This window comes from Protopterus annectens, chromosome 13.part0 (assembly GCF_019279795.1).
Source record: "Protopterus annectens isolate FY-2018-M chromosome 13.part0, PAN1.0, whole genome shotgun sequence".
NCBI classification, from domain to species: Eukaryota; Metazoa; Chordata; order Ceratodontiformes; family Protopteridae; genus Protopterus; species Protopterus annectens.
The window spans coordinates 252,496,176-252,524,115 of NC_056747.1; the positions used below are offsets into that span (position 1 = coordinate 252,496,176).

The following is a 27,940-nucleotide window of genomic DNA, read 5'->3' on the forward strand; positions in this document are numbered from 1 at the left end:
CTTACTTCTCCTGTTCCCTCCCACTCTTTCTTTTCTACTTATCTTGTGAATAACTCTACTTGTCTTCCCCCTTCTTGGTACAGTCTCTCTACCCCCTCAGAAAATTCATATCCCAGTCTTACCTCTGTCTACAGTCACTATATAATGAATGGTCTATTGTCTCTTAGATTAATTCTAATTACTTCCCTGTTAAACTTCTGTATACTTCAAGTAACTCAATTACTTTTTTGAAAATAAGTGTTTAGAACTCCTCTGTTTTGTTCTGTAATGTTCTCAAATCACATTATGCTCGATATGTTCTCAAAGAGTGCTCATTGCCTCTAACATTCTCAAATCATGTTATGCTGATATGTTCTCTTAGACTATTTGTTTACTTTAATCATTGTAGCTATATGGAAATTTTCTCTCTGGGCCTCCGTTTAAAAAGGGTTCTTGCTCAGTCGGACATGCCCGGTCAACAAATGTCAAATAAATGCTGTAACAATGCTTTCAGTTGGACATCTAAAATTTCTACAGATAGAGCAACTGGCAACAAGTTGTCAGACCCAAGGAACACAAAGCTTGTTTTGTTCTGAGGCTGAGCTTGGTTGGGATCTTAATGCCTGCACTTTGAGCATTTTTTTAAACCTAGAGGCCTATTCTTCTATAATACACAGACTCCCTAGACACCCAACGCTAATAAACCAAAAGCATGCATAATCTTTTCAAGAATACTAAATACAGTCCAGTTAACACAATATCAAGAGTATAACATCCCCTACAACATAGTACAAGCCCTCAAATTCTGCTCTGCCAGCTACAACAGTAACAAGTAATGTTTTAGGACCTAGTCAATAAGAAAATGGTCAGAAAGAGGAAAAGCACTATTGCTACTTATGCAAAAGACAAATCCAAGAGCACAGAAAAACTAGATGAACTGTTTTTATTTTTTAAACTTTTTTTGGAATTGGAGACTTGAAGGGTAAGTTAGGAGGGGGTTATGTTAAAAAATGATTTAGTAAGGAACAAAGGTACAAGTCTGCCTAGCAAAGCTGATAAAAGAGCAATTATGATACAGAAAATGTATCTGTACTTAAAACTAGAAATGAATACTCCCTGGCACGAGCCAACTCTGAGACATCATTGATGTAAAAAAAAAATGCAATCAATAAACATTAATCAGCATCAAACATTTACTGCATACACACACAAGGAAAAAATATGGCAATTAAAAATATTAAAAATTGTTTGTGCAGAAGCAGAAAAAAACAACAACAAAAGCCCAATTCAAGATAGGGAGAGATGAAAAAGGAACAATGAACTTTATTGGTCAGAGCACAATCTCAGTAAGGTATAGATCCACAGCCAACTGCACTTGCATAACAGGATAAAGCCCAGACTATGACCCAATCCATGTCTGATCAGCAGTAAGGGTACATGCTGTAAATGGCAAGGTAAAAATGGATGTAACTATCTTTGAGGAGAGGGGGATACAGCGGTCCTATGCTACATTCTCTCAAAAGAGTGTCTGCAGTGTTTGTGGTCAGTTGTGAGACATGCATTCATATCACCAAGCTGTGAGCACAACAATCCTCCTCAGTGGGTTTACATGCGTGAGGAGGCATACTGGCTCACTCTTGTCCACCCAAGGGGAGGATCTTAAAAGAAAAACTTCCTCACTGCCAAGAGGTTGCTGAGGGCACAAAACTCCTGCAGTTGCTTGAATGACAGCCCTTCCTGATTGCTCTGACCTCTGTGCTGAGGCCATCAGTATTGGGAAAAACAGGTCAAGTACAACTATGGTGGGCTTGATGACCTGCAGGCATGGAAGCATAAAGACAAAAAAAGTAAGAGAACTGCATTCACACATACAAATGCAATCTAAAATATTCAAGTCTGGATTTACTTCCTAATTTAAAATTACTTTCTTATGACCCCCCACACCACCTCAAGTGCAAAAAATTTGGCAGTGTTCAGTCTCACCACACAAGGAGATGCATACAAATTGGAGGATTACCACAAATCATCAAATCCAAATGTTTATATACATGCTGATGGTCTAAAAATTGTTTATGTCTCCAAGTACATGCAAAAGAAGCTTTACACACTATACACGCAACATATTATGAAACAATCTTTAAAATGGTAAACAGCACAGATAAGTAAAATTGGATTAAACCCATCTTAAGCTCTAGAGTGCTTACATTGTAGTGTGGACAAAAAAAAAGTCTACTTATCCTAAGAAAACAATTTTAGTGTCATTCCCATTTGCATAGTGGAACAAAGCCCCTACAATAAACCCAAGTGACCTGCATTAGATAATCAGGTTGGATGCCTGCCTGAGCTAATGAAGGGGAGAAGAGGATCAACGCAGCTTAGCAGGCTCACCTCTCCACGGGTTGTGGGGGTGCACATTCACATGACTGAATCCCCAGTCGTGACCAGAGATGCCTAGAGAAAAAATGGCTTCAAGTAGGGTAGGGCAGTCCTGAATAATTACTCCATTTGTGGAAGCAAACATGACCTTACTGATGTACACTGCACGCCAAACCCTGGTGTATGCTAGGCATGGATTGTGGAGTTGTGGCTGCATTTAAAAAACTGAAACAAACCCTGATGGCCATCTAGATGATGTCCCTCAGTCAGCTCTCATCCCAATGGATGGGGGACAGATAAGCCAGCTGGCCAAGACAAGGTCAAGTGGTCAAGCAGGCACTGGGGGTGAACAGCCCAAAAAAGAAAACCACTTGAAAAAATATGAAAATATATAGGACAATGTTTTCATAACTGCACAACTTAGCTTCTTGACTATGTTGAAATAAAGTGAAAGCAACAGCAAGCTTAATTATAACAGTAGCGTCTTAGCATATATGCACTTCTAGTGTGCCTTTAAGTTGCGTACCTTAATGTCAGTGAAAACTGACACTTGTAAATATTTAGCATATGTAATTAGCTATCATTTTTGTTCAACTGTATTGTTAGTCTGTGTGACGAACCAACAAAACTGTAGTCTAGTTGGGACAATACGGTGATCAACAGAAAACTCTGAAAAATCCACAGCAAACAATTATACAAAAGGCTTAGCCCTTTCTTCCAAACAAGCTAAAGTGGACTTGCAAATAGCAAAATCAATTAATACACTGATTCATTTATACCATATACATCACAAATACTTAGAATATTCACTAACATTTTAAAGAAATATACACTTCAATTAAAAAAAATCAGATACTTTATGCATTTATACAAAAAGTCATACCTTCCCTAAATGTAAAAAGTGTGAGTAAAGTAATAATTCAACAATTCATATATGTCAATGTCTAAAAAAATAAGCAAAAAAAGAACACTGACACCCCTATAAATTATGTACTCACTATAACAAGCATCTGTACTGTCCGTTTTCATTCGTCCTCAAAGCATGGATTATGGATCCAACCTTGGATCAGACTGCCACATTTTATAGACTTTGGATCCAACTCTCAATCTCCTCCCTCTACCCATAATGCCTTATCCCATCCCCAATACTTCAGATCATTTGCTGCTTTAAAAGTCTCCATATATAACAGTATAAGATAATTAAACCAGGGCTCAAACCTGAAACTATACTCCAAGTGTCCATCAGGTCACTTCAGAAAATAACAGGAAGTGGGAAGCAGGGAGAAGAGATGAAGAATGAAAATAGACAATACAGATGCCTAATTATAGAGAGCACATAAACTTTATTGTTTGCTATGGGACAGTCCCCAGCTATGTAAACCTTGGGTGGCTCTCATGCAAGGATATTCTAGAGAGCTGCTAAACCAAAAGCAGCTCTGCTTCTAGAAATTATGCTCGATTTACAATGAGCAATAAAGGTACGAGCATTAGACTAGGTGGCTGTTGCACAAATATCATCAATGCAAGTTCTAGACTAGAAGGCAGATGAACTGGCCATGGATCTAGTTGAAAGGGCCTTAGGTTGTTTTAACAGGGACAGGCTTTGCTGAGAATATATCCAGGAAAAGCAATTAGTTATCCATTTGACCGATGTAACTTTAGAAATTGGAGAACACACATGACTAGGTGAAAATGAGGAAAACTGGTCTTTTTTTCTGAAATGTTTTGCTCTGTGTAAGTACAAACATAGTTGTCTGTACATCTAAAAGATTTAGCATATATTCTCCTTTGTTCAAAAATTTTGGAAAGAAGACTGGTAAATGAATTGTTTGACTTGCATTTGATTTAGAAGCCACTTTTTGTAGGAAAGGAGTGGTTTTGTAAGGTAACCCCGTCTTTATGAAAAACAATGTATGGAGCTTTCAATGAAAGAGCCTGAAGTTTGGAAATCCGTTTAGCAGAAGTAATAGCAACTAAAAAAGCGTTTTTCTAAGACAGGAATTTTAAGTCAATTTTTGCTGAAGGTTCAAAGGGTTGTTGAGTTAAGCCTTGCAGTACTACTGTTAAATCCCAGGGAGGTAACGGATCTTTCACTGGCAATCTGAGCAGAAATGTAAGCAAGAAACATGGTCTCCCAAATGAAAATTTGACATGGCTGCCAACTGTACTTTGATTCTGGAAAACCTAGCACCTTTTTAAAAAGAAAAGAATAAAGCACCCTAGAGTTGCTTTCTTCCCACTAAACAAAAATAAGATAACCACATGACAAATTCCAAAAAACTCAAAACACCCAAATTTATCTTGTACATAGGTAACTTTATACATACTAACTTTATTATGTCATATTATATTATACCGTAAGACTTCTATTAACTCAGAAAGGTATGTTTCCTGTAACAAATGTAACCTTCAAATGTGTATGCTTCCTAAAACAAATGTAACGTGTATTATCTTGTTAAAACTGTAAGTATTTACTATCTTGTAAAACTGTAAATATTATGTGGAGCTTTTCTCCCCAGGCCTCCACTGAAAATGGGTTATCTGACCCAGTGGACTTTCCCAGTCAACAAATGTCAATAAATAAATAAATAAATAGAAAGCTAAAAACTCCAATACAGAAGAAATAGGGGCAATAAAGGGATCAATGTCATTTCTCAGGGCCCAAACCGCAAATCTTTTCTGCTAATTCTTAGTTTTATCTTTCTGTGAGGACAGAAATGCATCACAAACTGGGGAAGAGAGCCTGGGCTATCTAGCTATTCATGGAACTGCAGAAACCATGCAGTCAGTTTAAGGCCTGGAATATGGGGATATTTTATCCCCGAGGGACAGGAAAGTTGGTTTGGGACTGGGATCCCGTATCCAACGAGGATAACAAAATTGAGACCAAAAGCAGGGGAACCTGACCTGGCGAGGCCAGAAGGGAACAATGAGGATAACTAAGCTATTCAAACGGCTAGATTTCTGTAATAGTTTTGGAACCAGAGGTACTGGTGAGTTAGGCGTAAAAAAGACTGGAGAGCCAGATGTGGACTACAGCATCTCTTGGTGATCTCACACACACACACACACACACACACACACACACACACACACACACACACACACACAGATGGGATCAGGGTAAAGTACCTCCTGCATTTGTTAAGGGGAGAAGCAAAAAGGTTGTAGCAAAGTTGGCCCCGACAAAAGAAAATTCTCTCTACCACTGAGGACTAAGAAACCACTCGTGAGGCATCAGAATGGACTTGCTGAGCTTGTCCACTAGTATGCTGGATTTCTCTGGGATGTTTGTTGCCACTAGAAAGCAGTTGGAGGAGACTTGTCCATTGCCACACTCTCTCAGGTTCTTTATCAAGAGGATAAGACTGAGTTCCGCCTTGTTTGTTGATACACCAGACCACAGACATGTCGGTTTAAATCGCAATGATCACCAGAGTAGAACATCTTGAAATGCCTGCAAAATGCCTGCAACAATGCTAGAAGGACTGCTTTCATCTCTAGGACACTGATGTATGAAGTGGTCTCTTGGGGGGGGGGGGGGGAGGGGGACCACACACCTTGGACTGGCCTTCCCAAAAAATCCAGAAAATCTCAGAAACCCTAATTTTGTGGGCCTCCTCTGCCTTGAGGACCATTTTTTTTTCATTCAAACTCCCTTCTCTGCCTTTTAGGGAGTTGTCCCTGCGTGAATCTTGGAAAGATCCTTGGGATTTGATTTACAGAACTACATCTTGCATCCTCCGATCTCCTGAGAAGGATCATTAAGGGGTAGAAAAGCAAATCCCTACAGCAGACAGGGGTTTTCCTTCCTGGTCACTGTAGGAAAGCATTTCTTTCACAGAAGGGCCAAACAAGGAGGTTCCATCAATGGGAACATTGATGAAAGAAGACTCGAGAGGCTCAGTAAAATTGCATAACTGCATCCAGTCATCTCCCCTTACAGTAATTAATGAACTGGTGGCCCATGAGGTACCTTCTGCTGCATGCAAAATTAGCCTTATGGACACATTCAATATAGATAAAAAAGAGTGGCCAGCTGATCCCTCTGCAATCTTGTAGAGTGCGCAAAATAGTTCAGGGACCTCAAGGCAAAGGTTGTTCATGCAAATACGCTCTATCCAAATATGTCCAGCACCCTGGACTCTGTGTTGGGGGGGGTGGATAGAGGACCTCTGTTCTGCTAGCTCCTTCTTGGTGGCTTCCACCACTATCATCACATCAACAGGGACTCCTTCGCTCCAATAGGATCTGTCTTGGATTGCTGGGGGATCAGCTCAACAGAATCCAGTTCCTTCCATGTCCAGCAAGAGACTAGGTCAATAAGCTCATCAGCTGGGGGTAGTCACCGAAGATGTAGATAGGTCAGAACTAAAAGCTTCCAGGAATTCTGACTCCTCAGAAGAAGGGTTATCCGAAGACCAGCTACCTTTTTGCTTAAGGATTTCCAAAATTTCTCCAAAGGAGACGTCATCAGGTGGTGATCTGGAGGACCATTCACCTTCATTGAAGTCAGCATCTTTGTTAAAGGATTCCAGTGGAAAATCTGTGTGCCATCTTTTCCATGTTCTCTTTCGGTGAACCTCCTCATTGGAATGCTCTGGAGAGGTATCTGAAGAGAGGGGTAGTCCCTCTATAGAGATAGTCTGGACACTACTTGGTACTGGTTGTCACTGTGGAGTAGGTCTGATGTGATCAGAACTCGGAACCAAATGGGGATAGGGTGTAGGGTCCAAAGATGTATGCCATACTGGATCTCTTGAATGAAAGAACACCCTCTCAACAATCTTGAAAGCCAACGGACCCGTGGAAGTCATGGATGGCCACACCGGAGTTGAAACCTCCAAAGCAGGGAAGCCAAAACTCAAACCGGATCTGTGTCTTGAGGAGGGAGCCAGACCTGAGCTATCTAGCTCCAAGGCTCTGAGGGGAAAGGAAGGGTCTAATCATTGGATTCGATCCAGGCCCCATAGATCCAATGCAGACACTTCAGCTCTGAGACGCATCCTGATCTGAGCTCCGACACCAGTACTATCGAACTCTCTGAAACTGAAGAATCAATCAAAGAAGATGACACAATTGTATGGGAGGTGGATGGAAGACTCACAGATCTGATGGGAGATAGAGATGGTACAACCCCAATCTGGATCTGAGCTCTGAGGAGCTTTCTCATCATCCTTTCCACTTCTGCTTCACAGAAACTCCTGGAGGACCTGACAGATGAGATGGTATACTGTCTACAGTACTTCCTTGCAGTCTGCATGAGAGGGGAGTGGAGCTGAGGCGATACAGGGTTTATGATGAACTTAGGTGAATGAGTTCTCAGCTTCTGAGAGGTACTAAAGATCAGATCCAATAGTTTTGAATCTGTGGGTTGAACAGGAAGAGTACACAAAATGACTATCAGATCTGAAGGCTTAGGATCCACAGATTTCTCTTTGGGTCCTTAAGGTCAGATCCAAAGACCTTTTTTGTGGAGGCTCCGAGTACGAAGTCATCTTCAGAGACCTTTTTCTGTGCTCTGATGGAGCCCTGGGGTAGTAACCTTTTAAGGACGGACTTGTTCCATCTGTCAGCTATAGCCCTGGAGTTAAACCCCACACAAACGGCACAGTTCGTACCCAGATGTGCTGACCCTAAGCAATAAACACACTCCCTGTAGGCATCCGAATTCGGAACTTTGTGAATGGACATCCAAATTTGGAATTCTGTACCCACCAGACATGCATTTTTTAAATTCTGCAGGCTTCTCAGCCATAGTAACAACTGCAAACTACAAAGAGAAAGCAAAGGAGGAAATACAGATTTTTTTTTAAACAATAGCAAAAATAGAAAAACTAACTATAGTAGAAAATAATACACTGTTTAAAATGGTAAGAAAAGGAGAGAAGAAAGAAAAAGTACCAGCAATGACAGTTATGAAAATTACTTTATTATATTAAAATGAGAGAGATTTTTGAGAAAAAAAAAACACTTACCGCTAACCCAGAAGCCTGACAAAACTTAGAGAGTGTATGCCCATCCGTGCGGAATGTGGCAAACAAGATCTGAGCTATTGGGGGTGGACTACAACGTTATGGGTAGAGCTCGAGAGTTGGACCCGAAGTCTGTAGAATGCAGCGAGTCCGATCCATAACTCATATGTTGAGGAAGAACGAAAAGGACATCAGATCTTAATCTCTCTGTATTCTAATGCTTTGGTACATCATAGAGATATAGTATTTATCGGGGTACCACAAAACGTGGAGCTTGTAGCCAATGTAATGATATTTTGGAAGGAGAAGAAATACAATTAGACTGCGTTAAACAGCAGAATTACTTTTATGCTCAGTAACTGTGACTGCCACCGTGTGGTTTACTTAGCAAAATGCCACACCCGTCCTGCATTTTACGTGGAAAAAACAAGCATGCCCTTAGAAAAAGGATTTACAATCACACCTAGGATATTAGAACCATGAATAATAGGAATGCCCTTTATAAACACTCCGCTTGTTCAGATTTTTTAAAAATTTATGCTTGCTATAATGGATAAAGTTGAGTTGTGTCCTAGAGGTGGTGAAAGGGAGACAGACTACACAGAAAGTTACTGGCAGATTAAGTTAGATGCAACTTGCAAACCTGGTATTAATGAAAATGTTGCTATTTACTCCATTTTAAAGTTGAGATCTGTTAAATTACACAGGTGCAGGAGCGGCCTTAGGCCAACTGGTGCCCTAGGCAAAAGGGCTCCATGGCGCCCCCCCACCACACTACCCGGTGCCCCCATCCTGGTCTACCTACATCAAATAAATACTGGGAAAGTGCCCCTGCTAGAGTGGCACCCTAGGCGGCTGCCTAGTACGCCTATGCCTAAGGCCGGCTATGCACAGGTGTCAATGGTTTTTGCTATTTATTTTTTAAACACTGACATATGAATTAAATTACGTTAATCACACTTTTAAATTTAAAATCCTAATTTTAGGGAAGGTATAACTTTTTGAATAAATGTATAAATACATAAACGACAAAGTATCTAAGAATTTTTTTTTTTTTTTTACTGATGTGTATGTTCCTTTTCAGTGTTAATGTTCTAAGTATTTTGATATATATGGTATAAATGTATTAACTGATCTTTTCTCTTTGTATGAACGAAACCACTAAGCTTTTTGCATACTAAATTGTTTACTGTGGATTTTTCAGTTGGTAAATGTACTGTCCCAGCCAAGACTGTATGCTTTTCGGTGTTTCTTTTGATTATTTTACATACAGTTGCCTGCTTGGTTGGTTCATTTTTAGTCTATGTACCTGTTCAGTTCCCTTGGTCACCAGTTAAGGCCAAAAAGGATTCTTTGGACCAGCCCACTGTACCAGTTAATAAAGTTAAACAAAAAATAACCAGGCAATGAAGCATCCATTAAGCCTCACAGAAACAGGAATGAACATGCAAGTAAGCAAATAAATAAAGCAAGTCATCATTATGCTTTGCAAAATGGAAATAATTCACAGCCACATTGTCAATGAAGTGAAATATACAGGCAAAAAACTTAATCCTTCTCATAACTTCATTTTTTGGGGGAGGGGGTTGTCTCTTTACCCCTTCCGGCTGTCTATCATCAGTCCCCCTACAGACTAAATGGCCCATTCATTCCCCATCACCTGAGCAATGGACAATTGTGAGAATCCATCATTCAGATGGCCCATGAGTTGATTTGAGATTTTTTGTTTTTATACAATAACCTGGAAGAGCATGGGGGGGGGGGGGGTGCAATGGGCTGAAAGTAGAGGGTGCCCTTTCCAAGCAGCCCTGTTCCTCATCACAAAGCAAGAGCAGTGGTCATTTCAGTGTTCACCAGGGAGACTGCACTGTCTAATGTGCCCATGCATGTGCACCAGCCCTGTCCCAGAAGAGACAAGCGAGCCATACTGCATTCAATCCTTCCCCCTCCTACCTAGCTCCTCCAATGCTGGGACCACTAATCAAACCTCTACTGCCTAGGTTGCAGTCAAGGTTCATTCCTCCTTTGCCACAAAGCTATGCTAACTGCAGTTATTGTTGGCAGCTCTTAATCAAATCCGCCATAGCTTGCTGCAGACAAAGTACTACAGAAGAAAAATGTAGCTTACCTCGCAGCAGGTCTGACAACAGAGGCCCACACTCCTCAGGAATACAATATTCTCCTTTCCCAATGTTTTCAAATAATTTATAAATGTTATCCCCTTCAAAAGGGTACAGACCGGTTGTTATGTTGTATCTGTAAAATAAAATGCATACAATTCTGTTGAGTGGATGGGAATGGGGGTCACTGACATCACCAAATACTACAAAGCAGTCCTTCCAATATGAGGGGTCAGAAGCCCTTAAAGCTCATACCCAAACATATCATCACTCCACACCAAGTGGGTTTCAGTAACACCTATGTGGGGTTTCTGAAATCTGAGTTACAATAGGAAGAGAAAAACGCAAACAGGATAGTATTTAAACACGTGATTCCTTCCTCATGAACACTGTTGAAAACATATAATTTAGTAAGATAGTACAACTGTGTAAAATTCATGCCCTTAAGAGTAAACTAGTAACAGTCTTTCAGTCTTTTCACTGTGTCACCTTTTAGTTTACAGTTCTTTCTTGTTTCCCTAAACTTCAAGTCAAACAATGAGTAGGTAAACATAAGCAACTGATGTCCACTAACAACATAAACAAAAATACTTTCGGATGCATTGAATAAAACATATAAAAGATTTGTAATAAACACCATTTTAGAGTCAGCACATTCTGAAAAACATGACACACTGGGAAATATGGTTCACCCTTGGGCAAAAGCACTCTCTTAATAATTTACTTACATGTATGAAACTAAGGACTTGCAATGAAGTAATGCTACCAGGTAACCTATAGGGAGACAGTGACAAGGACTCAAAGTGCTGACAAAAATTAATTCTCTAAATAGTGTGGGATGACATTTCTGCCTCTTACTTACAGAATCATTACCCAACATAGCAAAAAGACATATCAAGATATCACTAGGTTGTACAGGAATAAAGCCCAGACTAAGATCCAGGAGACCAGAGTTTGACTATTAGCTCAAGCATTTGACTGCAGTGACATGGAGGATGGACAGATCCATCCTACTGGTAAGAAGGGGAGAAGCTAGCCTCAAACATTGCCATTTTCCCTTAGAAAATGCATGACAACACAGAGGGGATAGCCTGAGGGCAGGACTTAGGATTACCAAGCTACTGATGAGTTGTATTCACAGGTTCATAGGTAGGTACTAGGCTATCGGCCCTGGGGCCTATACAAGCCCAGCCAAAAAGGTACCCTGGCTTTTGCCACCCAAGAAAATTATTTTCTTGTGCCACTGTCGAACAGAGCCACAGAGGTGATCCCTTCACAAAAAGTGTGTGAGCGCTTGTATTTAAGAGAGGCACTATAAGCCACTGCAATGAAACAGCTTACATGTCCCAATGCCAAATACCGCCATGGTTGGGATGCTCGTGACAGCATAAAAAATTAGCATTGCTACACTGAATGACATACCCACCCCACCCCTCAAAGCTGCAATTTCCACAGTACAGGAACAAACGGAGATTAGTCTGACTTGAAGGGTGGATTGATGACCGACAGAGGCATGAAAAAACAAAAAAATCATCTGGAAAAAAAAAAGGACTTTGTCAATCTGTTACAATGGTGAGTTCCTTATACAACTTTACTTTAATACTTCATTACCTCTTGGGGATATTCCAACCTACTACCACAGCCAGCATACCCTAGATCACTATAGTAGCAAAAAACCCACTAGCCTTAGACCATACATCCAACTTGTAGTGTTCAATAAAGCTGTGAGCAGAGCGCAAAACCACATTCTCAAAGTTAGCACCACATTCCTCTGAAAGAGCTATTTAACAGCATGTAGTCTACTTAAATGAGTTATGACTTGTCCCAAAGGAGTTTATTTGCACAGTTTCAAGAAAAAATAATGCACTTATATATATATATATATATATATATATATTTTTTTAACAAACCAACTTATTCTGGGTAAGGAAACAAATAACTGATTCAACTTTCTGCAAGTTTTGTCATTGTAATACAAGACCAAACCTATCTATGAAGGCCTGTAACATGCAAAATCATTTCTCACAAGTTTTAAAAATGTAGGTACAAGCACTGCAGCTAAATTTTATGATGAAGGGTGATATTGGACAACCTTCGGCACAAAGATGAAATTAACTAGATAGTGAAATTCTATGAAAAAGACATGTTAGCTCAGAGACCACAAGTACATGCAGTTCGGAAACATTGAGAAAACTGTCTTATAAGTCAGGAATCCCTTAAAACAGTAGTTTGATAAAGGACTACAAAACAAACTTTAGATCCCAACTGATAGAAGAGCTCCTTTTAGGAAAGAGGAGAAAGCCAACCATGCAGACTGAAAATTAAAGCAAAAAAAAAAAAAAAAAAAAGAATAAGCCAGGCTTCTTACTTAATAGCTGTGGCTGTGCTGGACAGGGACTACAGACATTGGAACATGTAAATTCAAATGTCATATATTAATTGGAAGCAGTAGATAAGATTATACCACTGCTCTTCACATATTATTTGGTATGCATTGGTTTGACCTTGTAAATTGGACTTGTACTGCCTGTAAAACAGTTTTGATAACCAAAAAGTAAATATACAGCAGAAAATTTTGCGAAGCAATTATTTTATTTTGTCAATTATAGAACAGGAAAAAAAATTCTGCGGAGAGTGGCAACATTTTACTATAACAGCTAACTAAGATGTACAATATCAAAGGAATTTCATATGCCAGTCTACCCAAAGAAGACATAATAGTGACCTTCGGTGCAAATGAAATGCAGTCCAAAGAAAAGGAAGCAGCTGTAGGTGAAGAGCATGCAGCAAAGCAATTGATCCTATCCCAATATGACCTTAAAATTTACAGCGAACTGAAAAGACTAGAAAGTCCAGCTGTGGTAGGCACTTACTATAACAGTAGATATTAAAGTATGTTCCCTGTTGCAGTCATGACATCAGGCAGGGGAACTTGCCCCCCTTCTAGCGTCAGTTGAAGACCTCCCATTCAAGTTCAAGGACATCAGTGGTACAAAACAGGTGAAAACTTTATTCAGAGGTTTCTTGTTAATATGAATTAGAAGACTTGTATAAAGACACCAGACCATGAGTGGACCTGGAATAATCTTCCCAAGGGAGAAATAACCCAAGCACAGAGAGATAGCATACCTACCCTGGTTATAGGAGAGTCCAGAGGAAGGAAGGCTGGAAGTATGCAAGGTACACACAGCACCAACACCAACCCCCAAGAAGCCAAAAACAGAGCGCAAGAGAGAGAGTGAATAATGGTGTGGGAAATTAGGACTGCAACAGTGAATATACTGAACATCTACAATTTTAGTAAGTTTTAACACAACTATATGGTATTCATTAGATCACTCACTACTGATGTCATGATACCAGGGAATACTTACACAGACAAGTGTGTGGTTAAGCTCTGAGAAGGTTGTGAAAAGTGCAAACCCTCAGGGAATGGTTGCAGCAAACATGTCTTGGCCCTGGACTCAAAGCTTAGCTTGCAGTGTTAGAAGGAGGTATTAGCCAAATGACCAGGCAGATACTACCAAAATGGAGGGAGTTGTTTACGTCCCTGAAGAAGGCCATTCAATGGGTTTAGTGGAATGGGTCTTAACTTGGCCAGCTACAGCTTCAACAAACAGTGGTACAGTACTGAGTCAGCCATTTAGATAGCCTGCTTGTTTACAGGTTGCCTCGTCCAGCCTCTCCCAAACAAGACAAGCAGCTTATCTAAATTTATTGGTTTTATCTTATCCAAGCAGAATTTCAGTTGCCAAGACATAAGCAAGGACTGTAAAATCTTCTCTCCCTTGTTCTTGGTATTTAGGAAGAAGACAGGCAGGTGAATGGCTTGATTTAAGGGCAAGCATGACAGACAGGATTGGTTCATAATGGCACACTGTTCATGTTACATACAAAAAAATATATTTTTGCACACAGCAGCCTGTAATTCTGACATTCTCTTAGCAGAGATAACCAGCTACAAAAATGAAAACCTTACAAGACAAGTATCTAAGGGTCATGGAAGCAGCTGATTCAAAAGATGGTAATGTGAGCTTTCCTAAGACATAGCTAATATCCTCTGTTCTATGAAAGTCTAAGGCAAAACCCACTTCAGGAATTGCTTATCTGGCTAGCTGGGAGCAGAGGAGGGACTCCAGTGGCAGGAGATATGAAACAGTTGACAGATGTACCTTCAGAGAGGTGACAAGAACCTACCTGTACACAAAAAACGATTTCATTGTGTTGCGTTTTCTAGCCTCCATTATACTTAGCATATTCTCAGAGAAAATGTGCCTGAATGGAATAAGTGCTACATTACCCAAGCAATCAGCCTTACAGTTCCTCAGGCGGGCTGCAGCAGGGACTCAACTTTGAATTGAGAGGCCCATAATCTAAGACAGCAGTCCTAGGTAGGCTCAACCAAGAGAAAGAAAGTACAGTTATGTAAATAAACTTACCAAAACAGTAGACATTCTAATAGAACACTGTTACGGTATCCTAAATGGGTCCTACTCCTGAGGACCATCCAGCTTTCAAAAAGTACTGTTGTGTACACCTACCATAAATGTAGATGTTCGAGTGTCTTCACTGTTGCAGTCATGACTGTAGGGTTCTCCCCTGCCGGCAGGCAGTCCTCGGTCGGCCAGAATCCCAAAGTCTGGGTCCGCCGGCTGTTCAACCATGCTCCCTGACGTCAGAGCGCCAGGAGTACAAAGCTGACAGCCGACGCCATCTTCTCCAGTTTTTCTTGCCCCAGATGTCAGGAGTCCCAAAATGAGAAAGGTCCCATATCCTTTGCAAATACACCTAAGAAGAATGGTGAAAAAAGGAACCACACAAAAGTAAAAATAAGAGGGGACAGGAGGGAGGGAAACCCAGACTGCAACAGTGAAGACACTCGAACATCTACATTTATGGTAGGTGTACACAACTGTACTATGTTCATCGTGTTTCACTGTTGCAGTCATGACTGTAGGGTAGAATCCCAAAGCAAAATGAAAGGGAGGTGGTCATAGAGTAGAAGGGGCAGCTAAAAGGCCCTGCAAGACTGCAGAGGCAAAGCCTGCCCTAGACTTAGAGTAGAGAGGTAGATTGTAGTGCTTAGAAAAAGTATGCACTGAACTCCAAGTTGCAGCTTCCAAAATGTCTTTGGTAGGAACTCCCCTGAGGAAGGCCGCAGAAGTGGCAGCAGCTCTGGTGGAATGAGTCCGTATACTCCCTGGGATTTGCTTTCCATGGTGTGAATAACAAAATCTGATTCCATGAGCAATCCATTTAGAAATGGTCTGTTTTGAAATGGCTTTACCTTGGGAACTTGAAGCATAAGAAACAAACAATTGTTCTGATTTTCTGATGTCCTTGGTTCTGTCCAGGTAAAAAGTAGTTGTCTGTGTACATCCAAGGAATGTAAGATCCTTTCCTCTTTATTTTGAGGAGTGGGGAAAAAGTTGGCAAGTGGATAGTTTGATTTAAAGCCACTTTGGAAACCACCTTAGGCATGAAGGTAGGATTAGTCCTCAAAGACACACTGTCTTGATGAAAAATAATATAAGGTTCCACAGCCATAAGAGCTTCTAACTCTGAAACTCTCCTGGCAGAGGTTAGGGCTGTCTTCCAAGATAAAAACTTGATGTCAGAAGAAGCAGCAGGCTCAAAAGGAGGCAAGGTTAGTTTTTCCAAAACATAGTTGAGATCCCAAGCAGGAATGGGGGGAGATCTAGGAGGTCTTAAGTTCTTAGCTCCTCTGAGAAACTGTCTCATGAGCTGGTGGGAAAAGATTGGAGGGTCTGTATTACAATGAGCGGAAATAGCAGAGGCATGTATCTTAATGGAAGAGAAAGAGAGACCCTTATGTAAAAGATCTGTCAAGTAAAGTAAAATTAAAGGAATGTTCAGAAGAAGAGGATCAGAATCCTGAGCCTGCACCCAGGAACAAAATCTTTTCCATTTCCCTGCATAAGATTTTCTAGTGCTAGGACGTCTGGCTTCTAAAATTACATCCATAACCTGCTTGGGTAGGAAAGAAGAAATCAAAGGCCCTGGATTAACCAGGCCACCAGGCTGAGAGTTCTGACATGGGAGTGTAGACCCTGACCCTAATGTTGGGACAGAAGGTTCGGAGACTGAGGTAAAACCCAAGGGGGCTCCAGACAGGTTTTTTAGAGTTGGGTAACAAAACTGTCGAGGCCAATTTGGGGCCAGCAAGATTATCATCTTGGGCTTGTCCTGTTTTATCTTTAATAATACCCGTGGAAGAAGAGGAAGAGGCGGAAAAGCATATCCCGAGAGGTTTCTCCAACTGAATGATAGGGCATCCACTTTCCAAGCTTCTTTGTGGAAAGTCCTGGTGCAAAAATTCTGTAGTTGATGATTGAGATGGGATGCAAAGAGGTCTATGTGAGGACATCCCCAGACTGCTGTTATCATCCTGAATATTTCGGTGTCCAGCATCCACTCGTGTGGATCCGAAAGGTTTCTGCTCAGACTGTCTGCCAGGAAGTTTTGCTTCCCTGGTAGAAACTGAGCTTGAAGGTCCAGATTGCAAGCTAGAGCTGTGTTCCATAGATCCATGGCTAATCTGCAAAGGGGGTAGGAATGAGATCCCCCTTGCTTGTTTATGTACCACATAACTGTGGTGTTGTCTGTCCGTATTAGTAGTTGTCCTGGTTGTAGAAGATTCCTGAAGGCCATTAGAGCTTTCTGAACGGCTAACATTTCCTTTAAATTGATATGCAGGTGCTTCTGATCCTTTGTCCAAAGGCCCTGCAGACAGTTGCCCTGAAAATGGGCTCCCCAAGCATAATCCGAGGCATCCGTGGTTAGAATCTGAATGGCAGGAGGCAGACAGAAGGGTTTTCCTTTGTTTAGAGTACATGCCCTGGACCACCAAAGGAATTCCTTTTGAAGACGAGGAAGGACAGAGATCAGTATGTCTAAACTGTGGCAATGCTGAGACCATACACTTTTTAGGTACCACTGTATTTTCCTCATGTGTAGTCTTGCATATGGTACGAGAAGGATGCAGGACGCCATGTAACCCAAAGCCTGCAGGAATCTCCTTGCAGATAGCTGAGTTAAAGTTGCCAAGGTTTTGAAAGTCGAAGCCAGCTGTAATTGTTTTTCGGATGTCAGAAATGCCATCTGGGTTGTGGTGTTTAGAAGAGTACCCAGAAAAGTTATCTGTTGTGAGGGTGTCAAATTTGACTTTTTTATGTTTACAGAGAATCCCAGGAACTTGAGGAGGTTCTGTACAAATTCTAGATGCTGGAGTAAGACATCCTTGCTGTCTGCCTGAATTAGACAATCGTCCAGATAAGGGTAAATTTGAATTCCCTTGAGTCTGCAGTAAGCTACTACTGGAGCCAGGCATTTGGTGAAGACCCTGGGCGCAGTAGACAATCCAAAGGGCAGCGCAGAGAATTGAAAGTGCCTCGATCGGCCTTGAACCCGAGGTATTTTCTGCGTTCCTGCCTGATGGGAATGTGTAAATATGCCTCCTTTAAATCCAAAGTTACCATCCACGCATCTTTGGACAGCATTGGAAGTAGCTGCTGTAGGGTAAGCATCTTGAATTTTGGAATCTCTAGAAAGGTGTTCAAGACTGACAGATCCAGAATGGGTCTCCATGAGTTTTGCTTCCTGGGGACTAGAAAGAGCCTTGAGTAAAAACCTTGTCCCATCTCTGAAAGTGGAACCAGTTCTATGGCTTTCATAGCCGAAAGAGCTTCCACCTGGTTTAAGGCCTCTGTCCATTGATGTTTTGGAAGGTCTGGCCATCCGCTTGGCCTTGGCAGGGTATGAAAATGGAATTTGTAACCTCTTGAAACCACATCCAGAACCCACTTGTCTTGGGTTATACGAGTCCAATTTTGATAAAAAAAGAGAGAGTTTTCCTCCGAGAGGGGCTTCTAGGCAAGAAGTTTCTGCAGCCCAGCAGAGGGAGTCATTGAGTTTGTTTCCTATGAGTTTGTGACCTGTCCTCTCCTCCCCTAGGGGTGGAAGCAGTCCACTGTCTTGGTCTATAAGAAGCTTGTGTTGGAGGCCTTCCTCGGGAGCGTCTATATCTACCCCTCTGAGGCCTGTCTGAAGTGGGAAAGGACCAATTTTTAGAAGGCCAATTCCTGCTAAATCTTGGTGGCTGTACTTGTAAGAAATCTTTAACTGTTTGCATGGATTTCGCCTTATCCTCCATCTTTTTAATCACCTCTTCAGCTTTTGATCCAAACAAAACATTATGCTGAACAGGAGCATCCAATAATTTAGCTTTTACCTGTTCTGGCAAATTTTGTTCCTTTAGCCATGCATGCCTTCTAATAACTGTGCCGGAGGCAGCAGCCCTACAAGAAGCCTCCAAGGCATCAAATCCACAGTGTAAACCATGCTTCCCAACTTGTTCAGTGGCATGCAATAAGTCATGTAATTCCTTATCTGCACAGGCAGAAATGGAAGTAAGCTTTTGTTTTAAAACAGACAAGGAAAATTGCTGGTATTTCAGCATATGAAACTGACGGTTTAAAGCCCTAATGGATAAAGTAGCAGAAGTGTACACTTTTTTGCCCCATCTTTCTAAAGATCTAGAATCCTTTTTAGTGGGAATGGGTTTTTTGGCAGAAGCGGCCTTAACTCCCTTAGGACCCTGAGAAATGGTTTCAGGGTCAGCAGAAGGGTTCTTGTATAAAAACTGGTGGGAATCAGGAACCCTGTAATATCTATCAGGCTTAACAGGAGCAGGAGGAAAAGAGTCAGGGGTCAAGTTAGCCTCCGAAAAAGCATCATCCACAATATCCAAAACAGGAGGAATAGCCAGGGGTCTATGTTGGGGGAGAAGAAGAAAATCCCTTAGTCTTTTCTTAGATTCCGAATACTCCTGTCCTTCCCAGTGGAAATGTTCCCTCATTTCATGCAAAGTTTCCCCAAAAGAGAAGTCCTCAGGGGGAGAAGCTGAAGGAATGGATTCCTCAGCATCAGAATCCTCATAAGGAGGGAAAGAATATTCCTGGTCAGAAGAAGAAACTGAAGAAACAGAAGCCTGATCAGAGGAATCATAATAAACATCCTGCCTTGGCCTTTTATCTGGAGGGGGATGTGAACCCCTAATCATAGCAAGTAAATCCTCCGCCATCTTGAGTAACTGTTTCTGTGACTTGGGAGCCGGTTCAGAAGAGGCCTGTGTTGCAGTCTTTGATTTAGGAGTCTTTGCCTTTGCCTTTATTAGAAGCTGAGTAGGCCTGAAAACCCCTTCGAAAGCCGGTACCTGCACAGCGGCTCCAGACCCATCCGAAGGAGCATTGTCCGAAGGTCCTGCAATAGAACTATTCAAAGGCCTGGTTGGCTCCTCATGAGAGTCCGTTTCGGCCATCGGTTCTGAAATGGCCGACGACAGGGGCTGCAAAAGCGCCTCACTGAAGACGGCCGAACCTGAAGCTGGCTCCGCTTGTGCGCTATCGTCAGATTTGGACCTCGGAGGCCTGTCTTTATCCTTGCGACGTTTGTGAACTCCGGTAGCCGGAACCATATCCGACGACATTTTGTAGTTAAAGCGCCTACCAAAGTAATGAAAAGCAAAATCGTACCTTCGTTTAATTGTACGTTGACTGAATCTAGCACAAAACCGACAACTAGCTACGTCATGGTCAGGGCCTAAGCAAGGAATACAGTAAGAATGAAAATCCTTATGAGGTATTTGCTTCCCACATGAAATACAATTATTAACTTTTTCTGACATCGGACTGGAGCAAGAAAAAGTTTACCCAACGGGGTACTTAGCTTTGAGTGGAGAAGAAAGTCTTCGGACTGAAGTTTATCAGAAAAAATCGTTAGGAGTCAGCCGACCGGCACTTGCGAACTGCTATCACCGCACGGCAAGAAAGACTGGAGAAGATGGCGTCAGCTGTCAGCTTTGTACTCCTGGCGCTCTGATGTCAGGGAGCATGGTTGAACACCCGACGCCGGACCCAGACTTTGTGATTCTGGCCGACCGAGGACTGCATGCCGGCAGGGGAGAACCCTACAGTCATGACTGCAACAGTGAAACATGATGAACATCTACAGACAGTCTTTCTCATGCTCCAAATGTCAGGAGCTCAAGCAGAGCTCCACATAAGGACAGCTGGAGAGCAAAAAGCATAACATTTGTTGCCCAGGAAGGAGAGTACAGCCCTAACAAAACAATGCGAGGAAAAATATAGTAGAGTTGTGTACACTTACCATAAATGTAGATGTTCAAGTGTATTCACTGTTGCAGTCATTACATTTGGGTAATCCTGCTGGCAGGTTGCCCTCAGTCGGCCTGAATTCCAAAGACATGGGTCCTGCGTCGGCTGTCGTCACCCCTTCCCTGACGTCAGGTCATCAGGGGTATAAAAGAAGCAGCCGAAGCCATTTTATTTAGTTTTTCTTGCCCCAGATGTCAGGTGCCCCCAAAAGGGATAGTCAAAAATTTACATCTATATATAAAATAACATGCAGCAAAATAAACTTTACCTTCATCCACCAGCAAATACACCACATAGGTTGTATTAATCAGAGAAGGAAAGATAGGTTCCATCAGAAGAAAAAAGGGGGAATGGCGGGTGGGTAACCTGGACTGCAACAGTGAATACACTCGAACATCTACATTTATGGTAAGTGTACACAACTGTACTATGTTCTTTGTGTTTCACTGTTGCAGTCTTTACATTTGGGTAGATTCCCAAAGCTATAGTTGGAAGGCTGGAGCTAAACAGCATTAGGGGCGGCTATGAGAACCTGCAGAACTGCAGTGGCAAAGCCTGCCCTGGATTTAGAGTAGAGTGGCAAATGATAGTGCTTTGTAAAGGTGTGCACTGATCTCCAAGTAGCTGCCTCTAAAATGTCCTTGGTTGGCACTCCTCTGAGAAAGGCTGCTGATGTGGCTGCAGCTCTGGTGGAATGTGGCCTAATGCCCTTAGGCACTGGCTTTCCATGGTATAAGTAGCAGAAACGAATGTAGTGGCCTATCCATTTTGAAATTGTCTGCTTTGAGATGGCCTTTCCTTGTGATCCTGCAGCATATGTCACTAGTAATTGCTCTGTTTTTCTGAAAACTCTGGTTCTGTCCAAATAGAATCTAAGCTGTCTATGTACGTCCAAAGAATGCAGAATTCTTTCCCCCTTGTTCTGTGGATTTGGATAAAAAGTTGGCAGATGAATGGTTTGGTTGAGAGCCACACTGGACACCACTTTAGGCATAAATGTTGGGTTTGTCCTCAGGGAGACCCTGTCCGGATAAAAAATGATAAAAGGTTCCACAGCCATGAGTGCCTGTAGCTCTGAAACTCATCTTGCAGAAGTTATTGCTAGGAGCAGAGCTGTTTTCCAAGATAAAAACTTTAAATCAGCAGTAGCAGCTGGCTCAAAAGGAGGCAGGGTGAGTTTTTCCAAGACATAGTTGAGGTCCCATGCAGGCAATGGTGATCTCCTTGGAGGCCTTAAATTTTTGGCTCCTCTAAGGTACTGTTTTAATAAGGGATGAGAAAAGATTGGTGGCTCTGCATTGTAATGAGCTGAAATGGCAGAGGCATGAATTTTAATAGATGAGAAAGATAGGCCTTTGTCCAGCATCTCAGTTAAGTATTGTAAACTCTGAGGAATATTTGGCACAGCTGTATCTGTTCCTTGTGCCTGGTTCCAAGCACAGAATCTCTTCCATTTACCAGCATAAGATTTTCTAGTACTAGGCCTTCTGGCTTCCAAAATGACATCCATCACAGCTTTGCTGAGAGGTGTGTTTTGTATGACTACATTATCTGCCATGCTGCCAGGTTTAAAGTCCTGAGCTGGCTGTGCAGGATCTGATCGTTTTGCAGTAGATGCGGTACTTGTGGTAGGGTCCAAGCTGGGCACTAAGATAAACGCCTTAATATTGGGTACCAATGCTTGCGGGGCCAGTCTGGTGCAATCAGTATCATCTTTGGCTGCTCCTGTCTGACCTTTAGGAGTACCTTGGGGAGGAGAGGCAGAGGGGGAAAGGCATACACTGATAGGTTTTTCCAGCTGAAGGATAGAGTGTCCACTTTCCATGCTTGTCTGTGAGAAATCCTTGTGCAGAATCTCTGTAGCTGGTAGTTGTGAGGGGAGGCAAATAGATCCATGTCCGGGCATCCCCATTTCCTTGTTATCATGCTGAAGACTTGTGGATCCAGCTGCCACTCGTGGGGATCCATGAGGTTTCTGCTTAGTTCGTCTGCCTGAGTATTTTTCCTTCCTGGCGGGAATTGTGCCTGCAGATGTACTTGGTAAGTCAATGCTGTGTCCCACAAAGTCAAGGCTAGTCTGCAAAGGGGATAAGAATGTGTGCCCCCCTGCTTGTTTATATACCACATGACCGTGGTGTTGTCTGTCTTTATCAGTAGTTGTTCTGGTTGAAGTAGGTCCTTGAAGGCTGTCAGGGCATTTTGAACAGCTAGCATCTCTTTTTGATTGATATGTAGATGCACTTGGTTTGAGGTCCATGTTCCCTGAATGCATTTTCCTGCCATGTGGGCCCCCCAGGCATAATCTGACGCATCCATTGTTAGTGTCTGCCTGGCTGGGGGTAATGTGAACGGCTGTCCCTTGTTTTGGTGACCAGCCTTTGCCCACCATCGAAACTCCTGTTGCAGGCAGGGAATGAGAGTAATTATAGTTTCCAGGCTGTGGCAATGTTGAGTCCAAACACTTTTTAGATACCATTGAAGTTTCCTCATATGCAGTCTTGCATATGGAATTAGTAGGATGTAGGACGCCATGAAACCCAAAGTCTGCAGAGTTTTTCTTGCAGATAACTAGGCCTTTGTTGCTAACATTTTGAAGTAGGTAGTCAGTTGTCTTTGTTTGTCTGGCGTGAGATAAGCCATTTGGGCAGTTGTATTTAAACTTGCATCCAGGAATATTATCTCTTGAGAAGGTACTACTTTTGATTTCTTTTCATTGACTGTGTACCCTAGGCATGTTAGAATTTTTTTCACAAACACCAGATGCTGTAGAAGAATGTCCTTGTTCTCTGCATGAATCAGACAGTCGTCCAAGTAAGGATATATCTGTATTCATCTGTCTGCAGAACACAATTACTTGTGCCAGGCACTTTGTAAAGACCCTGGGTGCAGTAGATAAGCCAAAGGGCAGTGCAGAGAATTGGCAATGCATTGAGCCAGCCTTGAATCTGAGGTATCTTCTGCATATTTGATTGGGACATGCAGGTATGCGTCTTTCAAGTCTAACGTTACAAGCCAAGCGTTCTTGCCCAGCATGGGCAGTAGTTGCTGCAAAGTCAGCATTTTGAATTTTGGTATATTCAGGAATGTATTCAGAATAGATTCATCCAGTACTGGCTTCCAGGACTTGTCCTTTCTGGGTACCAAGAACAGTCTTGAGTAAAATCCTTGTCCCCGCTCTTGCTCTGGCACTTGTTGAATGGCCCTCATGTCCATGAGGGATGATACTTGTTTTTGTGCCTCTGCCCATTGATTTTTTGGCAGATCTGGTCAGCTGTTTGTCTTTGGCAGGGTATGTAAATGGAACTTGTAGCCTTGTGACACGATATTTAGAACCCACTTGTCCTGGGTTATAATGTGCCAGTTTTGAGAAAAAAGTCCTAATTTTCCCCCTAAGGGTGCTGCCAGGAAATAAGTGCTTGATGTAGGCAGGGGGGAGTCATTGGGACTGCTTCCTATAAGGCTGTGATTTGTCTTCTCCACTTTTGGAGGTAGAAGCACCCCACTGCTTTTACCTGTATGAACCTTGAGCCTGGGTTCTGCCTCTAGGGCATCTGGGTCTACCCCTTTGAGGTCTGTCTGACACTGGAAAGGACCAATTCTTTGTTGGCCAGTGTTTACTACACCTAGGTGGCTGTACTTGTAAGAAATATTTGACCATTTGCATAGATTTAGCCTTGTCCTCCATTTTCTTTAACACCTCTTCTGCCTTAACACCAAACAAAAAATCATGCTGTAAAGGTGCATCTAATAATTTAACTTTAACATGATAAGGCAGATTTTGTTCCTTTAACCAAGCATGCCTTCTAATTACAGAACCAGTAACTGCGGCCCTGCAGGAGGCCTCTAAAGAATCAAAACCACATTGCAAAGTATGCTTTCCAACTTGTTCAGCTGCATGCAATATATCCTGCATTTCCTTGTTTTCTGCACATTCAGAATTTAACAACATTTTCTGTTTAAGCAATGCCATGACATGTTGCTGATATTTGAGCATATGAAACTGACAGTTTAAGGCCCTTATAGTCATAGTCCCCATCTATCCAGTGCCCTAGAATTCCTATCAGAAGGGGTAGGTTTTTTTTGCAGTGGAAGCCTTAACACCCTTGGGACCCTCAGAAATAGTTTCCGGGTCTGCAGCAGGGTTTTTAAAAAGGAATTTATGTGATTCAGGAACCCTGTAATATCTGTCAGGCTTAACAGGAGCTGGAGGCAAGGAGTCAGGGGTAAGGCTTGACTCTGAAAACACATCATCTACAGTGTCTAATACAGGAGGGATGGCTAGTGGCTTGTGCTGATGCAGTGACAGGAAATCCCTGAGCCTCTTTTTAGACTCTGAAAAATCTTGGCTCTCCCAGTGGAAATGCTCCCTCATGATATGTAAGGTTTCCCCAAAAGAATAATACTCAGAAGGAGAAGCTGAAGGTATGGATTCTTCAGCATCAGAATCCTCATGGGGGGAAAAGAATATTCCTGATCAGAAGAAAAGGAAACCTGATCTGAAGATTCATAGTCAGTCTCTTGCCTAGGCCTCTTATCAGGAGGGGGATGGGAACCCCTGATCAAGGTAATCAAGTCTTCGGCCATTTTGAGCATTTGTTTTTTGGGCATGGAGGCCTGTCCACGTGGCTCTTGAGGTTGCTTCTTTGTCTTTGAAGGTGCTTTAGTCTTTGAAGTCGGTTTAATGTATAGTTGTTTGGGTCTGAATACACCCTCAGAAGCCGGTGCCTGCTCAGCGGCTCTGGACCCATCTGAAGGATTAGCGTCAGAGGCTCCAATACTTTGGGTTTCCAGCGGCATGGCCGACTCCACGTGGGAGTCGGTAGCGGCCTGCGACTCTAAAGTAGCGGTCACCAGGGGCTGCGAAAGCACCTCACTGAGGACCAGCGAACCGGCGACTGGCTTAGGAGAAGCTTAGTCAGTTTTGGGCCTCGGCTGTCTTTCTTTTTCTTTGCATTTTTGTGAACTCCGGTAGTCTGATGGCTTTCCGACGACATTTCTGGATAATTAAATCTGTGTCCAAAGTAGTTTAAAGCATAATCATACCGACGCTTAATAGTGCGTTGGTTAAATCTAGCACAAAACAGACAACCCAGAAAATTATGATCAGGGCCTAGGCAAGGAATACAGTAAGAGTGAAAGTCCTTATGAGGTTATTTGCTTCCCACAAGAAATACAATTATTAACTTTTTCTGACATCGGTTCTGGAACAAGAAAAAAGTTTCCCCAACGGGGTACGTAGCTTTATAGAAGACTTTGGATCTGAAATTCGAACTCGAAAATCTCAGGAGTCGGCCGACCAGCACTTGCGAACTGTTTCTGCTTCAGGCACCACGCGGCAAGAAAGACTGAATAAAATGGCATTGGTTGCTTCTTTTATACCCCTGACGACCTGACATCAGGGGAAGGGACGACGACAGCCGACGCAGGACCCAAGACTTTGGAATTCAGGCCGACTGAGGGCAACCTGCCAGCAGGATTACTCAAATGTAATGACTGCAACAGTGAAACACGAAGAACATCAACACGAGAGAGAGAGAAAAACTAAAGGAAGGGGAGGCTACTGTAACAGTGATCTATTAGAATGGTGCTAGTAAAGCCAGTTCTGAACCTGGAACAGGAATCCAATTTGTAGTGCTCTGTAAAACTGTGTACAAAGACAGAGTCGCCATCTCTAGAATACTGCTAGAGACCATCCCTTTCCAGGAAGCCACCAAAGAAGTCAAAGCCCATGTGGACTAGGTCCTAACCCAACCTGCAAGTGGCTTGTTACAGTGAGTGCAACAAAGAACAGCAGCATTAGACAACCACCTATAAATGGTGAGCTTTGAAACTGGTTGTCCTTTTTCTCTTACCCTCACAGGAGGCAAACAGCTGATCAGCTTTCCTGAAGGCTGAAGTTCTGGTTAAGTAGTATAGCAGCTGGTTCTGGTAAAGCAGCTGTCCTAGACAGCCCACCTTAGCTGCTACCTGATACTCCTTTACACAGACACCTCCAGAATGATTTTTGTCCTACTCTAACTGGGGAGACCACTCTCGCCTACTAGTGTCTGCACTGACTTGGGACATAGGAACTAAGCGCCACACCTCTCTGATAGCTCTCTCCCCATTCTCCCCCTTCAGTGACCCCCCCCCAGATTTTCAGACTAATAGTTTTCTAAACCACCCACTTACCCTGTTCAGTTGGGCCAGCCCACCCGTTCGCCCTCGCTACACTTGAGCTCATTCCACTCCCCTACCCTACCCCCATTTCCACCCACCCCTGACATTTCCATTATTCTCTCGCTCTGTAAACCACTCCCCCACTAACCCCTCCCTCCAATCCCTCATCTCCAATTTCACTCCACTTCCACCCTCCTTCCCAACTTACCAACCTTTACACCCACACTCCAAACTCTACCCCTCCATCATTCAGCAAACAGACCAACAACATCCACTCCTATTATTTATACTCCCCTCATCTATTCCACACATACAGTATTCTCTCACCCTTCTTTCACTTCACCATAACTAACCTCACCCTCCTCCTAACACTACTAAATGCTTCTACCCCAACTATCCCATCCAACTTCACCTCCCACAGCTTTCCCCTCAAACCCAACTACCAGTCACCTACCTCTACAAATCCCCCAGCCTTCATATCTCTCTCCTATGCACCCATAAGCACACACTCACTCAGTCAATAAGTTTCCCTGTAAACACAAAACTGGGAATTCCCAAGCAAACCTTCCAAAAAGGTAAACCTAAATATTATTGACTTGACATCCCTACTCCACAATCAATCCCCAATCTCCACTCCCTGCTACTTGCAGGATACATACACCTCAATTCATACCCAGCACCCCCTTCCCCACATATAAACTCCTCCACACAGCCCACCCCTCCTCACCACTAATATCCCACCAAAACACATATCTTTGTATTCAATTAACCTGATAAGCATACTAAACAAAACTGCTGAATTTCACTCCCGGATATCTGTACACTCCCCAGACATCACAGTCCTCTGTAAAACTTGGCTAAAACCCCATATTCCACACAATGACATCCTCTCCCCCTCTCCACAACATCCTAAGACTAGACAGAACCCATAAAAAGGCAGTGGCATTGCTATCATGTTCTCGGACCACCTTACCTTAACCTCTCTATCAACTCCGTCCCAGCCATACCCGCAGAAGTTCTTGTTACAAACTGTTAGTTGAGTCCTCACACCTCACTTAATACAGCTGTTATCTACATTCCACCTGGCGACAACATTGTACTACTGGAAAGTATCCTTTACTGACTCTGCACTGAC

The 27,940-nt window shown here is 42.6% G+C and overlaps 1 protein-coding gene across 1 annotated transcript in view; it reads right to left on the bottom strand.

The window, feature by feature from the left end:
* The window catches only part of STK11 (serine/threonine kinase 11), a 1,536,697-nt gene that overhangs the window by 936,069 nt on the left and 572,688 nt on the right, over window positions 1–27,940 (bottom strand). Inside the window, exon 5 of the mRNA XM_044054803.1 lies at window positions 10,459–10,586. Coding sequence (XP_043910738.1) covers window positions 10,459–10,586 — 128 coding nt within the window. The remainder of the gene's footprint in view (window positions 1–10,458; window positions 10,587–27,940) is intronic.